This window comes from Haliaeetus albicilla, chromosome 1 (genome assembly GCF_947461875.1).
Source record: "Haliaeetus albicilla chromosome 1, bHalAlb1.1, whole genome shotgun sequence".
NCBI classification, from domain to species: Eukaryota; Metazoa; Chordata; class Aves; order Accipitriformes; family Accipitridae; genus Haliaeetus; species Haliaeetus albicilla.
The window spans coordinates 14640788-14656848 of record NC_091483.1 but is presented as its reverse complement, the minus strand read 5'-3'; the positions used below and the strand labels follow the sequence as shown (position 1 = coordinate 14656848).

General features: G+C 38.1%; 1 protein-coding gene across 1 annotated transcript in view; it reads left to right on the top strand.

Moving 5' to 3' along the window:
* Window positions 1–16061, top strand: part of TBC1D9 (TBC1 domain family member 9) — a 54717-nt gene that overhangs the window by 9294 nt on the left and 29362 nt on the right. Inside the window, exons 2-4 of the mRNA XM_069779625.1 lie at window positions 6732–6842; window positions 13660–13778; window positions 15476–15704. Coding sequence (XP_069635726.1) covers window positions 6732–6842; window positions 13660–13778; window positions 15476–15704 — 459 coding nt within the window. The remainder of the gene's footprint in view (window positions 1–6731; window positions 6843–13659; window positions 13779–15475; window positions 15705–16061) is intronic.

Below are 16061 nucleotides of genomic sequence, written 5' to 3'. Positions count from 1 at the left end.
TCAATTGCTGATTGATTTGAAATTAAGATATTTGGAAGATAATCTAATTTAATCACAACTGTTAAACTTGAAGGGCAAATGAAATCTTTGTCCTTTGTAACTGCTTTATCCTGCAGTAGTCAAGGCAGATCATTACATTGGCCCTTCCTGAGCTTTTTTTTAAAGACTAGTGGTTAGGTTTTCAATCTTCTCTCATTTGTATTCATCAGCCTGAACACAGAAAAAGCAAATACTGTTTTTGCTGCTAGTCAGTAGTGTGACAGTACTTCCGCAAAGTCAGTTTCACTGAACATGTTTGGAAACTTGTGTACGAAGGAAATGGTGGCTGGGCAAATCGGTGCTCTATAAAACCGCATTGGTAGAAAGAGAGAGCAACAAAGGCAGGCACTGGGGGAGACTTAATAAATCTTAGGCCTTAAATTTCAGAGGAAGAATTTGTTTTTCTTGATACCACATTATAGGTCCATATAAGCCAATGCTTATATAACCCACATGGGAAGACAGTTATCATCTAAGTATTTAGAGGTTATTCTGCTTCCATTTAGATGAATGAACACCTATAAAACAAAACTGTATAACCCTTCATAAAGTTCCAAGGGTGGTGCTCACAATGAAGAGGTTATATTCCTACTTTTGTGGATACCGTTACCAGGATTGGAAATTTAACATTGTAATCATTTTTTGAGTGGTGTATAATATCCACTATTCATTTAGGGTGTCCCATGAAATGGAATCAAGTAGAATAGACCCTTCCCTTTAAAAGGATTTGTCTATAGTATTACCCATGGAGTTCACATTGTTGCTCTAGGTTGAGTTTTGACAGACAAGTAGTTGGATGACCTCATCCTGTAATAACAAATGAGAGCGCTAATCACATGGTCTGCCTTGAGAAAGAAGGGAAGAGTAATGATTCATTACAGTTACTAGGAAAAACAATAGCTTGTGCTGTATATTTTAGCTATGTGTTGTTACGAGTTATTGTTTTTATAGTCCAGGAAGTAACACTTAAACTTTAGGAAGAGTTTATTCATTGCCCATGAAATCAATATAAAACTGAATGATCAGGGTGCAAATGTAACTTAAGCCAAGCCTATTGATTGAGGCTTTCTCAGAAATCAGCTGACATCTACAATCCAAATAGGTCCCTTGGAGGTTTCAGGTTTATGACCAGAGCTCATTATGTGTCCATCTTGCTTTTAGTGGAAAGAGAAGGGGTCATCAGCACACTTTAAATATTGGGAACAGTTTAAGCAGTATGTGTTTCATTCAGTGTTGGAATGTCATGAGGCCTGTTTTGAAAAATTCTTACTAATGACACATGTGACATTGCAAGTTTTCCTAGTTGCGGTGTTGAGCTCATACACAAATAGGCTGCTGACATCCATGGGACTATTTGAGTGGTAGCTCATGAGCATGACTCCAAGAGTCACAGTCTGACATGCATTAAATCTTAGCTCTTTCAGAGGGCATACTTCTGTATTTTCTTTATGTGCTAAAAAGTTGTATGCTGTTTGTTTAGGCATTTTTAAGATAAAAATCTCTTAACAGAAGGTGTCTTGACAGACTGTCAGGCTGTAGATAATATTAGTGTAGAGCTTGGAGAAGGATGTGGCAGGGCAGGGCTTGGCTCTCAGGACCCAAGTGAATAACACATGCTTGCTGTCTGGCAAACTGGAGGAGGGGAGGGTGTCCCTGGGTGGTGGTATGAGCCACAACAGTGGCACCAACTGCGGAGTGATCTCCTTCCAGCTCTAGGCAAGGTTTGATGCAAGTTGCCTGTGACACTGAAGAATGGATTTATCGCAGGGCACTGGTGTGTGCTGAAAGCACCTCGAGTCTGAGGACTGCATGGTTAAAGCTGGATGGGAAGTGTCACTGTCTGATATTGTCCTGAGCTTTCTGATAGTGTTTGCCGTGCAACAAAGCCATGGCTGCTGGTAATTTTTAAGGTCGGAAGTGTCATTATTTATTATCGTACATAAACAGTAAATAAATTGTCTTCTGTGTTTTAATAAGGTGCGCTAGAGGTAATATATAATCCAGGTCTTCACTCTTGAATATGTAATCCAGTGTAGTTTTTAGAACCTTCTGTATTTTAGCAGATAAAACACCACAGGCTCACAAACATAATCATAAGATTGGTGTCAGGGGGACTGTAGAAAGGTGATAAAGACTACTTGATCTTTGTGTGTGCTTTATTTAAATCAAAGTGTGACTTTTTGTGAAAGAGGGTTATTGTTTCTCAGTAAGAAAATCATTTTGTAATAGAAAAGATTGTTCATGCATAAGGTGCATAAACTTGCTTTCCCTTTAAAAACACCAGTAACTGGTGTTTTGCAAAGAAACTTGTAAATTCTTATGAAAGATAAAAGAATAATCAGTAGTTATGTTTCAAAAGAAAGAGAAGAAAGAGGGAGAAATATTCCTGCAGCAAAGATCTGTGCCAGGAATATACAAACAGCTGAAAACAGTGTGACTTATTACAGGTATTTGAGTCCATATACTCTAAAGTGTGTGTGTTTTCAGTGGTAGTAACTTACAATATACCAAGTTGATTCTGCTGCAGGTCATCCCTTGATTTCATTACCATTTGTGGGCCATTTGTAATCAGTCTGGACTGTAAGCCATCTGGCATGCTGGTGTCCAAAGAGCAGAGTGCAGTGATGCTTGGAAGAGTCTTAACTGGCTGGATCAATTGGCTTAGTTTTCCAAGATGACCTACCTTTCTGGAAAATATCCTTTGGTCAGATAGAAATCATTTGGCTTAAAGGAGGTCTGTGTTATGCAGGAGGTCAGGGTTCATGTGGTCATAATCAATCCCTTCTAGCAAAAAACAGTTTGAAAATGGGTTGCTAGTGTAAGGATACAAGTACAGTACATCATAATCTAATGCATGGATACACACTACTAATCCGTATACTTTCTGCAATGGTTATAGGCTTCTCCTCCAGCTTACGACTAAGTGTGAGGCACAGTGGTCAGATAAGTAAAATGTAGTATGATTTCTTCCTTCAGCATAAATGGCATCAGGTAACTGAACCCCTTTCCAGTAATACCCTCTAGTGCATTGTATGTCCTTCCACTAACATGATTCAAGAGCAATTGCTTAGGCCCCCTACCCAGTTGTGGCTTTGTAATCCCTGGTTTCAGATACTACATTTCACTGCTTTTCCTCTGCTAATACCTATATTTTACAGAAAAGAAAGAAAATATTGAACAATTTTCTGGACCTTTGCTTTAGAATTCAAGTTTGCAAAAGAGGAAGCTGACTTTTTCAATAAAGTTATATCCAAAAAAATGAAGGCATTATCCCTTCCTTTTTCCCTCCTGCCTGCATATATAAGTGTGGTTGCTCTAGACTTTTGGCATGTGTGTCTGATGGGACTGTTCCTCGATATAAAGTTACTTGTGCTTGAGTGCTTTCAGGATTGGGGCTGTCTTCAGTTAGCCAGGCACTAATCCCACAAACTTTAACGCATGCTTTAAACCTTTGCTCATGAAAACTGCTCACTTGAACAAGGGCTTGCAGATTTAGTATTCTTACATTGGCAATTCCTTCCCTTATTTCACTATGTAGTCAGAAACCTGATGAAATAGTGGGAAAAAAATTTGAAATTGGTATAGTCACATGATTTGATGCCTGGATAGTTCACTGGCTCTTGCCCAAGGACCTGTTTAAGGAATATGATTCTTTGTTGCCTGTTCTGTTTCTATAGAAACTTTCAGTTACTTATTTCTTAATCATGTCTCAAAAGGTACTATATGAAGAATTAATGAACAGTATTGAAATAAATTGGGGTTTGGGGGGGGGGCTTAAATTTTATTATGATCACTTCATTTATAAATTTCTCAGAGAGATTATCAGTTTGAACTGCTGTGGTTTCATTCTGGTTGCATCACATGTCTGCATTAGCAAAAAACCCCACCAAACACCCAAACCCCAAAAAAGAATGCTGACCTACAATGCAAAATGGAACAGTTCCTAAAGGACAGCAATCGGAGGTAGTTGCATGATTGCAAGAGTAAATATTAATTGGCTTTAATGTATATAAGAACACATGAAATATTTTTTAAATATCACGTGTATCATCTATCAAAACAACTATTTCATGATATGAGTAAAATTTTACTGATAAGCCGTCTGTTGCAATTATCCTGGTAAGCTAGACTTCGAATTTCTCTGGGGTCTTCTGGAGTTCTGTAAATTTTCTTCCTTCCACCTCACTGCATGGATATTTCTACAACCTGTTTCCATTCCTGAAAAGGCATTGGGCAACTCCCACTTACTGCACCAGTGGAAAGTATTCTTCCTTTTCTTTTCCTTACCTACCTCCCATCTGTTGTTTCACTGCTGGCTAGTCTCGTTTGGTTTGGGGTTTTTTAATTGAATATTATTATATATTATTATTGTTGGCTATTATTATTCCTTGAATACACTGCTCTATGTTACATTGTTTCTGTTTGGTGGGACACGGGGATGTTCCTCTCCTATCTCCCATATATCAGCGAGAAAGAGGTAGGATGGGAAGCTCCTCTTAGCTTTAAGTTGCTGCACAAATCAGTGGGTTTGTCATCTCTCCCTGACCTTACCTGTGCATCCCAGTTTTTACATCTGCAGCGCCCTCCTTAGAACTAGTGGCAGAATTTGTTGGCAGGACCACCCACACACCAACAGATTTGGAAATACAGCAGGAGGAAAGAAGTAAGCATATTTGTAAAGATTACAGGGATTTAACAGTGTATCTGTACCTCAGAGAAGATTACATTTGGCCAGCGTACAACTTTATTTAGATATTACATCATGCCTACCTATTGCATATTTAGTTCTGTCAGTAGACATGTGACGCTGCAAAGCATGAAGAATCTTTGGCATAAGTGCTTTGGTTGCAGCAAACCAAATGATTAATATAGTGTGGTGTCTGGCTTGGTCTGCACTCCAGTTGAGCAATACTCGAGCTCGCTAGCAGCTTTAAGTATTTGAGGATCTTTGCCCATGGTTGAAGCACACGTGTGCTTTCTGGACCAGGGCCATACTGGTTTTGTGAAGCTAGAATGGAGAGTATATTTAACAGAAGAAAAAGTTTAAAGGAACATTATAACCTAATTCAGCTTCCTGAGTTTGAATGCAGCCAAGGCATATCAAAGATGGCTGGTGGAGGATTGATCAGAGATAGCTTGTCAGTGTACACCAGTAATCAAAATGCATGAAAGATAAGGGTTTAAGATGGCAGTAGGAAAAACTAAAGCTGGTTAGACTGATGAACATTGGGATATTTTACATTAATATTTTGTGTTCATATCCTATAATCAGCACATAGCTCTCTAACACTGCTTACTAATGACCTGATGTTGTGTTCAGACTTGTTTCTCATGTATTTCAGAATTCTTGGATTAAAAAGTGGTGGATATTAATGCATTGGGCCAGAAAACATTACATTTGATCTGGCCTGTGAAGATCTGTATAAAACAAAATACAAATAAAAACCATAGAATGGGGAAATACAAAATCACTGATAAGTGGGGTATTTCCAAATATCAGTTTCAGTTTGGATTTAAGGGATCTACTAAGATGGAAAATGGGTAGTGGTTTTATATCTTTGTGATGCATAAAGCAAATCTGAAAGAACAGCAGCAAGGGAAGCACTCTTTTGTACCAGTCACAACAGTGCAGAAGGAGGAACTAATAAAACTATGACAGTAAAATGTGAAAACAGCCACTTGAAAGGAGAAGAGGAGTTTAACAGGAGTGTTTTAAAATGGTTTTTTTGACGCATGCGGGGTTTTTCAGCTGTTCAAAAAACCCCCTGATTTCTACCCCAATAAATATTTGCAGAAAAAAAAAATCTTTGAAAGTTCATCCATCTGTTTTCAATATGTGAATTTGCTGAGAACTTCAACATGAGAATTTAAATCTGACGTCTCTGCAGGGATGTGAAAATTCTTTGTGGAGGTGAAAAGGGGGAAAACTCTTACATCATTTAAAAATAAATAGGGCTTCTTGTGGGAAAGGTTTTGGGAGGCTAGAGTTTTGGTTTGTGTGTAATTTCTTGTTAAAATAGGATCTAGAATTTATGGAAATATAGTTAGGAATTATTGGTAGCATTTGGTATGCAACTGTTGATGGCCCACCCAGTAGCAAAGAATTTTCAAAGCTATTTCAGGAAAACAGTATTGCTTTGTCTTTCATCAGTATCCTTTCAGCTGAAAAACAGCTTGACTGTTAGGCATTTTGATCCTTTCTACCCTAAAGAATCAGACCATTAAGTAGCATAATTATTTTTGCTGGAAGTCTTAGTTTTTCCTAGCTGACATTTGAGTTTTGAACCCGTCTGGGGTTTTTTGTTGGTGTTGTGGTGGTGGGTTTTTTGTCGTGTTTGTTTTGTTTTGTTTTCCCCAGGGCTCCAACAGTATATGAAACACAGGAAAGACCTAAATAACTTTTAAACATGGTTTATAAAACAGCTACCTTCTGCTTTGCTTCAATTCATCTGCCTTTATGCTAGCATTGATGTATGTTTAAAAGCTGAAGTCTTGTTGAAACTGAAGGTTTTTCCCAGTTGAGTCACTTTCCCTCTTTACAACATGAGGCAACAAGTGTGGGGATGAATATATAGATCTGCATTTTGCTGTGGAGGGTGAAATGGAAAGGGGGTGGGGGGCTGCAGACACCCCTCTGGTGACATCTTGGATGATCCATCACTGTGTATTCATCAGAATTTCCTGTTCCATAGGTCTCCTTGTGGGTACTCTTGATGTTGTATTGGACTCCAGTGCCAGAGTGGCACCATATCGAATCCTCTACCAAGCACCAGACTCCTTGGTCTATTGGACTATTGCCTGTGGTAAGGATAAACGTACTGACGTGGATTTTTATTCTTCCTGGATACTGTGCCACATAACTAATAGAGCATCCTGCCTGCTGAGCACAGTCATTTCAGGACAAATAAATGGGTCAGGATGAAAACCTGCTCTAGTGGTTAAATTAAGAAGCTCTAGAGCTTCTAATATTCAGACCTTGAATGCCAGCATATGTGTGTGTGTGTTATGCACAATGACTGACTAAAACCAGAAACAGCCATGGAGCAGGGACAGAAGTGTCTGTTATTTCCCACCCTTCATTTCCCAAAGATGTTCCCAGACAAGCAGCCCAGTATCCATTCCTCCTCCTTGCATGTTCTTCTCCACACCCACGGCTCACTCCTACAGCACTTCTAAACTGCAGCATTACTGGGTGATGGGGTATCTCTAAAGAGTATTGTAGGAGGACTACCTGGGTTATAGCCCCCAAATTACCCAGACAGGGCACCTGGCTTCTCTTGAAATGGAAACTGGGAAGGTAGTGCAACCCCAGCTCTCACCTGAGTACTGAATATTGATACGGCATTTTCCTGGATAGTGACCTCAGTCTCCTCTGGGATAAATACCATCTAGATCCCAGGGATGGCCACCTCCTGGATGTTTATTTCAGACAGTGTGTTGTCCTTCTAAATATGATGTACTTAAAAATTCAGCAAGATGGTAGCTAGGTTAGAGCTAAATACGGAAGTGTATGTTCTTGCATAGATGCAACTACTCTTAAGCGTTTTGGTCTTTAAGGCTCAAACTTTGACAGATCTAACTGTAAGACTGTTTCTCCTGTCATTATAGTAGTGAAATCAATGAAGTTCATATTTTAGTACATTAAATAGGATTTTTGCATGCATCGGATCCTCTAAATACTAAATGCTTATTTCTGTGGTCAGGTACCTATTGCAAGTAGCATAAAGCAGTATGTAGTTAGTCTCTGGTTCTGTTTGCAGGCTCTGAAAATAGTGTCTGAAGCTGAATGCAGAAGGTCGAGGTTATATAGCTTTGATTGGCCAAGCTTGTAAGGTCAGATCCTCAGTTTGATAATATTGCTTTTCAGTCTTAGCAAATGGAAGCTTCTGAATGCAACTCCTCTAGCTCTAGAGTTTCAAACACTGTTTTAGGGAGCAGCCAGAACTCTGTTCATTGCAGAGAAAAATGAGAAAGAGGGCAAATGAGAAGTGCATACATGCCTGTCATCTCTTTAACAGATTGGTAACTTCAAGCACCCCCTGTGCTGCCTGACATGCAAAAATATCAGTTAATGAAGCTGTAGACTACTTCTGACCTAACAGTGCCCTCTCATCTGTGCCCATTGTCCCAATGAAATTTGACATTTAGATTATTTGGATGACTTTTCCTCCAGACAAATCCCCTCTTTTGGGAAGGGAGGAGGAGGAAGAATGGATGAAGGTTTGCCATATCTAATAATTTTAGCAGTTCAAAGCAGGCTCTATTCTTATGAGCATATGATTTGTGTGTCTGACAAAGGTGATATCAAAGCTGTGTCATGTTCTAAATCCAATAGGAAGCTTTTTAATAGCTTGTCTTAGCACAAGTATTCTTGCTACTTTTGATGTATCAGACCTGAAAGAAGGCATCAGTTTTAAACAGCTGTTTTTCCCTCTACATCTATCAGTACCAACTCACTGAAGATTTAAAAATTCGTATGACATAATTTGCCTTTAGTGACAGCTAATAGTAAAAACAGATATTAATGAAATTGTCAATATTATTAAGGTCATTTCCAAACCTTCATTTAACTGCTTGCTTTGTACTGTCACCTACTCTGCTGTGACTGTAAGTAATGGGACCTTGCATGTCAGCTTTCCATGGATCTCAGTCATGAGAAAAAAGGGTGAAAGTACTTGTCATTATGTTTATTTACACTGTTTGTGCACAAGGAGAGGTAGTTGCAAGTGCACATACAATCCCTTCTTCCCTTCATCCAAATGTTAGTGCTCAGCAATTAGTAAGAACCTCTGTCCCATAAACTTGAAAGGGAGCAACTGAGGGCACAAATTTTCTTGCTCTTTGCAGACTCCCTTCCAAAGAAAATAACATATCGCAAAGCTCTCAACAAAATAATGTTTCTTCAAATACATTTGTACTGTGCATATATTCAGAAATTAATTTTTAAGACTTTGGAAATAGGCCATGTGACTTTTCCTTAAGTGCATTTGCAGGTTTTTTGCATGACACCTCTAGATAATTACTATAATTTTATACCTACAATGTGTGTCCCCAGATAACCAGGGGCATAAAATTGAAGGCAGATGAGTTATGGCCCCAGAATAAACAAATGTACCATACATATAGAAATTTATGCTGCTGCTGAACTGTGAGGGTTTTGTTTCTCTTCTGTGACAGATATTGCAGGGTTTATGTAGAAATATGGTGTTCTGTTTACATTTAAGCTAGTTTCAATAAACATGCTTTTCAGTTATGAATCTTAACCCTAGTTGAAATTGCTAAAGTAGTCAATGTATATATATAGCTGTGCTTCCATTTTGTGGAGTGTTTCTTGAATTTTTAGTCTCCTAATATCTAGCTTATTGATTGGCTTAGTTATTTTTGTTAAATTATAAGACTGCACTAGCTTAGTCTTGTCACCTGTGTGGAATAGTGTGGCTCTTACAGGGAGGTAAAATTTTACAGAGAGCAAATTATTTATCTATGCAACCTTGAAACTGAGCAGCCCAGTGTTGCCTAAGGCTCTGCACTGTGGTTATTCTATGAATTTGCAACTAAAGCAATTCTTCTGAATTGATCAAGGGTTGTTACCATTATACAGGTTACTAAGGGATTTGGCTGCATTTAACTATGCAACTCTGATTTGTCCTGCATTGTACAGCTGTCCTTCCCTGTTCCCTAGGGGTAGACTGCTGGTTATTTGGTACTTGTAATCTCTTATTTTTATAGGAATTTGTCATATTTTCCTCTGTCTTCTGTAAAGCAATAATCTCAATCTTCAGTAAGTAGCTATACAGAGTGACTGGAAGAAATTGGATTGTTTCCTGGTTCATTCATGCTGCATGACGTTTGGTCTTGTTCTGTGCAAGACTATTCCAAGGGTAAAAAATAATCCAAGGGGTTTTATTAGCTCTGAAATGACTATTTAAGTTATGTTTAGACCCCAGATTTGCTTATAATTCATTTTGGATGTGAATTTTCTTGGATATTAACTCTACTGATCTAGGCTGTATGAGAATGCTAGCTGGTAGATCTGGAGCTTTTTAGCTCTGTAAAGGAGGCTTGCTAACAGTACTTTCTCCAGTGCAGCATTGTATTGAAGATGTCACGGGTTAGAGTCCTGTCTATTGAACTATACTGGAAAGATGTTATTGGTAACTTTTCAAGAACAGTTTTAAGCATATTATTTTTGTAATGGTCTAGAAATCCAGAATATTGTACATGATCAGCCTTGCATATTGTAAGAGTCCTTCTGTGTCCCTTGTCAGTGTCCCTCCCCAGTCTGCTAGTGCTCAATTTATGGGGAAAAATTATGGTATATGTAAACTCTGTTTGGGAATGAACAACTCTTTTTAGATCTTCTTCACCTATAAATTCAGTTATTCTTACTATGGTTTTGTTTTTTTCAGGTATAGGACCACTGCTGTAGGTTTTTTGTGGTAACAGTAATGATATGCATTTCCATAGTAGTTTCTAAATCTGTATTTCACGTGCAAAAAATGAATTACAGATTATTTTAAAGCACCAACCTTGAAATTTTATTACATGCCTCGGAAAAGGTTTTCAAAAAAAGCCCATGTGCTTTGGTTAACAAAGCTACAAGTTTTAGTTAAGAGTGCTGTTGAATTTACCAGCCGTAACTATTTTCTTCTCCCTTTCTGCACAAATTGAGGTTTTGCTAGTCCACTCCTGAACCTGCCATTAATGGCAAGAACAATTTTAGGCTCCCTAGAGTGTTACAGCTTCTCTTGCAGTGCATTCTGTTAATGGCAGCAGTTCAGGTTGACTAACAAGCATCTCGGGTAGGTATCTACTTGGAAGAGATGACTGGACATGACAGCCTCATCAGCTGTCTCAAGTTAAGCCATTCCTATTCCTGAGTTACCGACTGAAACAATACTGAGATTATACTTCTGAGTGTGTTTGAAAGCATGTTTATATGACTTGTTAATTTTCTTCTCAGTCTTGAACTTGATCACATTCCCTCTGTACCTTCACCTCTTACCTTGGACGAACCAACCCAGATGCTAGAAGCCTAGCCCTGACACCCAGAGATGTTCCCATGCTGTTGCTCCACCCCACTTACCAGGCAATTGCCCCTTCTCATCCTCTCTCCAGCAACACGTGTCCTTCCTCCATCCAGCTCTTCAGGTCTAGACCTCCCTTAGCTCTCCAACTTCTGTTTAACACGCTTATTAGTTTCCTCCCTGAAGATTGACAAGAATAGCTTGGTCTGCCAGGGATGCTGGCCAACATTACACCATTTCAGCCATGGAGCACGCCATAAGCTGAGCGTACCATTTAGAGGAGGGGAAGGAAGTGATTAATAGCCTAATGTATGCCTTGTAGCTATTTTCCCTTTTATTTCCTGCCAGTCTTGAGGGCTCTGTATTCCAGGGCTCTGCAGTGGTTTAACTGTTAAATGGTTTTTTTGCCTTCCCTGAGAGTTAGAGATATTGCTTAACTTACCTAAAAGGCCAATGATGGCAAAATGGTGAATGCTTCTAATATGCTAAAATAGGTGAAGACTTGCCAGTAGCAAAGTTAAAATAGACTTATAGTTTAAAACATTGCAGCAAAAGTGGTTTTGTTTTTTTTTTTAATCCTGAGTGAACAAAGCAAAGAGAAAGATCTAGACTGTGATGATAAATTGATGAGAACTGGGTTGTGGGTTTTGGCCCAATTGCATGATCTGGTGTAAATGAGACTGGGAGAGTAAACAGTAAGATAGTGGAGACAAAAAGCAATGGAAACAGTAAGATGGGTTGTTACAGGTTGAGAATAATCAACCAAAGCTGTTTTATAAGAAGTGAAGAAAAATAATTGATGAACCGCAAACAAGAAGTAGACAGCTTTAAGAAATAGTTCATCATGATAGCATGTCTGCACTGCTTGTAACTGCTCTTCAAGAGATGAGTGATTTTTCTGATGACAGTCTAGTTTTTTTTATACATAGCTTATGTATTTCATCACTGCTTTTTACAGCAGTGTAAGAGCCAAGAAGAAATAAATTAGTCTTCAGACCACCTCCTGAGTTCCAGAAGGGTCTGGTTGCATCCAGTAGTTTTAAGGAGAAGCAGCAGTGGCAATCACTTGTGTTTCTGAAATGTTGGTTACTTATGCAGGCTGTTCTGCAACATGATTTATGTATCCCTACTACAACTAGAATTGTGAAATTCCCCTGGAAGTTGCACAGAATGTTGCATTCTGTTGCTTTCATTGGAGTTGTGTAAAGCTGTGACTGTATACTGCAGAAATAATATTTTTACCCATCCTTTGTTGCTGAACAACAAGGAAAACGATTTTTTGGTACGTATTCAAGATGGTTGTATTGGGTTCTTCTACAAACCTTGTAAACACTTATGCAGAGACATGTGACAATTTGTGCCTGTAGTGAAGCTGAAGAAGTTATTAGCAACAGCTTGATATAACTTAACCTCTTTTTAATGGTTGCTTCACATGAGCCCCTTCACTTTGTTGGGTTCTGTAGGCATTAGTTAGCAGGTAGGTACATTTACGTGCTAGTTCTGAGTAAAATGAACCAAATCTGTGATTTGAACAAAAAGATGATATAGTATTGATGCTATTTCCTACCTGGATTGAGATACTATTAATCAAGCTTCAGGTACAGATCTTGCTATGTGAATATGTAATGTTTGTTTTCTGAAACTACTTAAAAGTCCTGGTTTTGACATAATTCTCTCAACATCCTTTTTTGGGGGAACAATTTTTTTGTGAGTGCTTGAATTTATTCTTCCTTCAGGGTGGGCACAGAGAGATCCTGAAAAGCACCAACAACTTTATTCTGCAGGATACTGAGAACGGTGTCAAAATAGAAGTTATACTTAGTACAATCCATCTCAAGTAAAATAGAAGCAAAAATTTACATATATAAACTCTAGTTCATACAAGAAGCTTTTTCACCCATGTTCTGTACTACTTTACAGGCTATAAGTATGCTCATTCCTCAATATCAAAGATATCTCACTTGGCTCCTTTTGGTCTCCTAAGCAAACTAGGGTCATCAATGTTTAGTTTATTCTTTCATCATTGAAAGTAAACCACCTCTGACAACCCTTTTTCCTAAAAAGACACAGCTTTCTTAGTGGTCTTTCAGCACTGTTCTTTTGAGGAAGAGACATTGTAATAGACTTTTCAGGAAAATTATCCTTTTTGGCTTTTACTCTTGAAATCTTATCATTGTTTCATAATTTATAGATGTATATAATGGTGAAAAATTAGGAATCAATGATAGAATATACAACTTGGGGGGTTTTGTCAGTTCCTGACAGGTGCAGGTAATACCTTTGCTAACTCTTTAATGTGACATTGGGCAGCTCGATGTTGTTATTGTGGTAAGAATTCTAAATGTAGGGGTTTTTTCCTCATGATATGGACATAAGTAGCTTGTGCTTCTCACAGAATAATCTTGAAGATTGCTATCTATATATTACAAAATTCAAGACCATGGGAGAAAATTTTGGCATTTCCAGGGACACAGCATCTGGTGAAATATTGCATCTCCAGTTACTGGCGAGTTTTATTAGAGTCTTTTGTTTATGATTACAACGTTGGTGAATTATTTATTTTGTGACTTCTTGGGGTTTGTTTTATATACAGGTTGCTCAAGGAAGGAAATCACTGAACACTGGGAATGGCTTGAACAGAATTTGTTGCAAACTCTTTCAATCTTTGAAAATGAGAATGACATAAATACATTTGTCAGAGGAAAAATACAGGTAGTTAAATGTATTATTATAATTGTTTTTAATGGTGAATGTGACTGTGGAAGAAGAACTGACATGAATTCCAAACAAATTTGACCTGGTAGTCCCCAGGCTGCTACGCCTTTTTGAAGGAAAAACAGATTCTAAGTAGCAACATGTGTGTAAAAATTAGGGAAACTGGGATTAGCGCACATAACTACAGCAGTGTGATTAAAAATACATATATAAAAATATATAGGCAGGGCCTCAAACATTATGTGTTCTAAAATTAATTGCACTGTTGCTTCTGTTTTAAACTTTGACAGTTTTCTATGTAACTGCTTTTCCAGTGCAAAGCTTTAATTTTTTTTCATGCACTCATTGTATAATGTCTCCTTACCCTCTTCTGTAGTTAAATCCTGTAGTGTTGGCATTTACACTTCATATAGGTGTTAGGGGTTGCTGGTTGATTGATTATTTTTTTTATTTGTTTGTTTTTTGTTTTTGTTTTTGTCAGTTTTACCAGAACTTCTTTTTCTCCTTGTAGGAGAGATAGTAGCTATACTGGTAAAAAGTACTTTATCCACTCTAAGAATCATCTAAAAATAAATATTGTGGTAAATGATTGATTGTAAGCAAAATTACTGTACTTTGTGTGTATTCTAAGCATTAGCTTTGTCTCATTACTCTTTTAACTTTTCATGTAGTAAGTCAGCCGTCTCAAGAATCCCCTAGTTGTTTGTGTTTTACTAGTGAATCAGGTATGAGGGCTATAGATGATCATGGAAACACCTTATGCGAGAAGACATCTGTCTTATGAAATATAATCCTTTGAGGAAATTGTTACTTTTTAGAGTTGGACAAATATTAAATGTGAATGATGGTTCACTGTCTTATATTCCACTTTCCATGTAAATATGGAGCAATTTGAAGGCAAGAAGTCACTTTCCTTTTTATAACTTTAATATAGAAGGCAATAGAGAAGATTTATTAAAAAGACTGGGAAAATAAGTGAATACAGTAGAACTTCAGTATAGAGCAGAAGTAACTGTAGTCTTTGAGGTATCAAAAAGCAGCTTTTCATCAGAGTGCTGCCACTTCAAATTTGGTGAAGGTCTTCTGCACCTGAAAGTGTGAATGATTTTTCCATCCTGCCAGTTAATCGAATACGAGATTTTTCTTTTTTTTTTTTTTTTCCTCTTGCTCTTTTCTTTTGCTCAAGGGCCACTGAAGAGTCATAAGTCATTTGATATTTTCCCTAATGAGTAACAGATCCATTTTTCCTTTTACTTTTTTCCTTCCTTTTAGATGAAAATTTTCTGGTGAAATCCTATCCCTGTCTCCTCAGAGAGCATATTTATGTGGAAGGGGGAAGTAGTACAAATCACAGGTGCTTTACAGAGTTGTTAGGAGTATTTGAGATAGGCTGGTTAATTTAAAACAGGGTACTGGTAAGTGGTTGGTGTTTGGTTGCTTTTGATGTAGGCATGGTAAGGAGCAAGATCATCAGAAAGATAGCCTTGAATAAAGTAAATAACTATATAAGCAAAAGAATGAGAAGAGAATAAGAGATAAGCAGAAGAATGAGCAGAAGAATAAAAGATAACCAAAAAAGTTTCCTGACATTGCAGTTAACTGTTGTGGCCTCTGGCCCAAACAGCAATGGTAATAAGGATATCTGATACCCCATGGTAACTAACATGCTATGTACTTCTTTCACTCACTACTAGGGCATCATCGCCGAGTACAACAAAATCAATGGCATCAAGGAGGATGACGATACAGAAAAATTTAAGGAAGCCATAGTTAAATTTCACAAACTTTTTGGGATGCCGGAAGAAGAGAAATTAGTGAACTACTACTCCTGCAGTTACTGGAAGGGGAAGGTTCCCCGTCAGGGCTGGGTGTATCTCAGCATTAATCACCTTTGCTTTTACTCTTTCCTCATGGGCAGGGAAGGTATGTTTTACAGTGGAACTATGGTCTGTGCATCTAGGAATTGTTAGGAAATCTTCTGTAGTTTGTTACTGTTCACCTGCTGAACCACTGGGGGTGCAAAGACACTGCCGAGGAAAAGAGGAGCAGTGAGCAATTCCCCAATTGTCACGCGGCTTAACTGTGTGCTTCTTCCCTTGTTTGTTTTGTATTTCTCAAAGTAGTTCTCTGTAAAATAATACCTTGGCATTGTTTAGAGGCATGGTTCACTTTGGGGACTCTGCCCAAGAGGGAATAGTTTTAGATCACACCAGTTTTTGCTCCTTCTGTTCTTATACAATCCTCCGGTACTATGCTGGCAGACTTTGCAACCTCAAATGC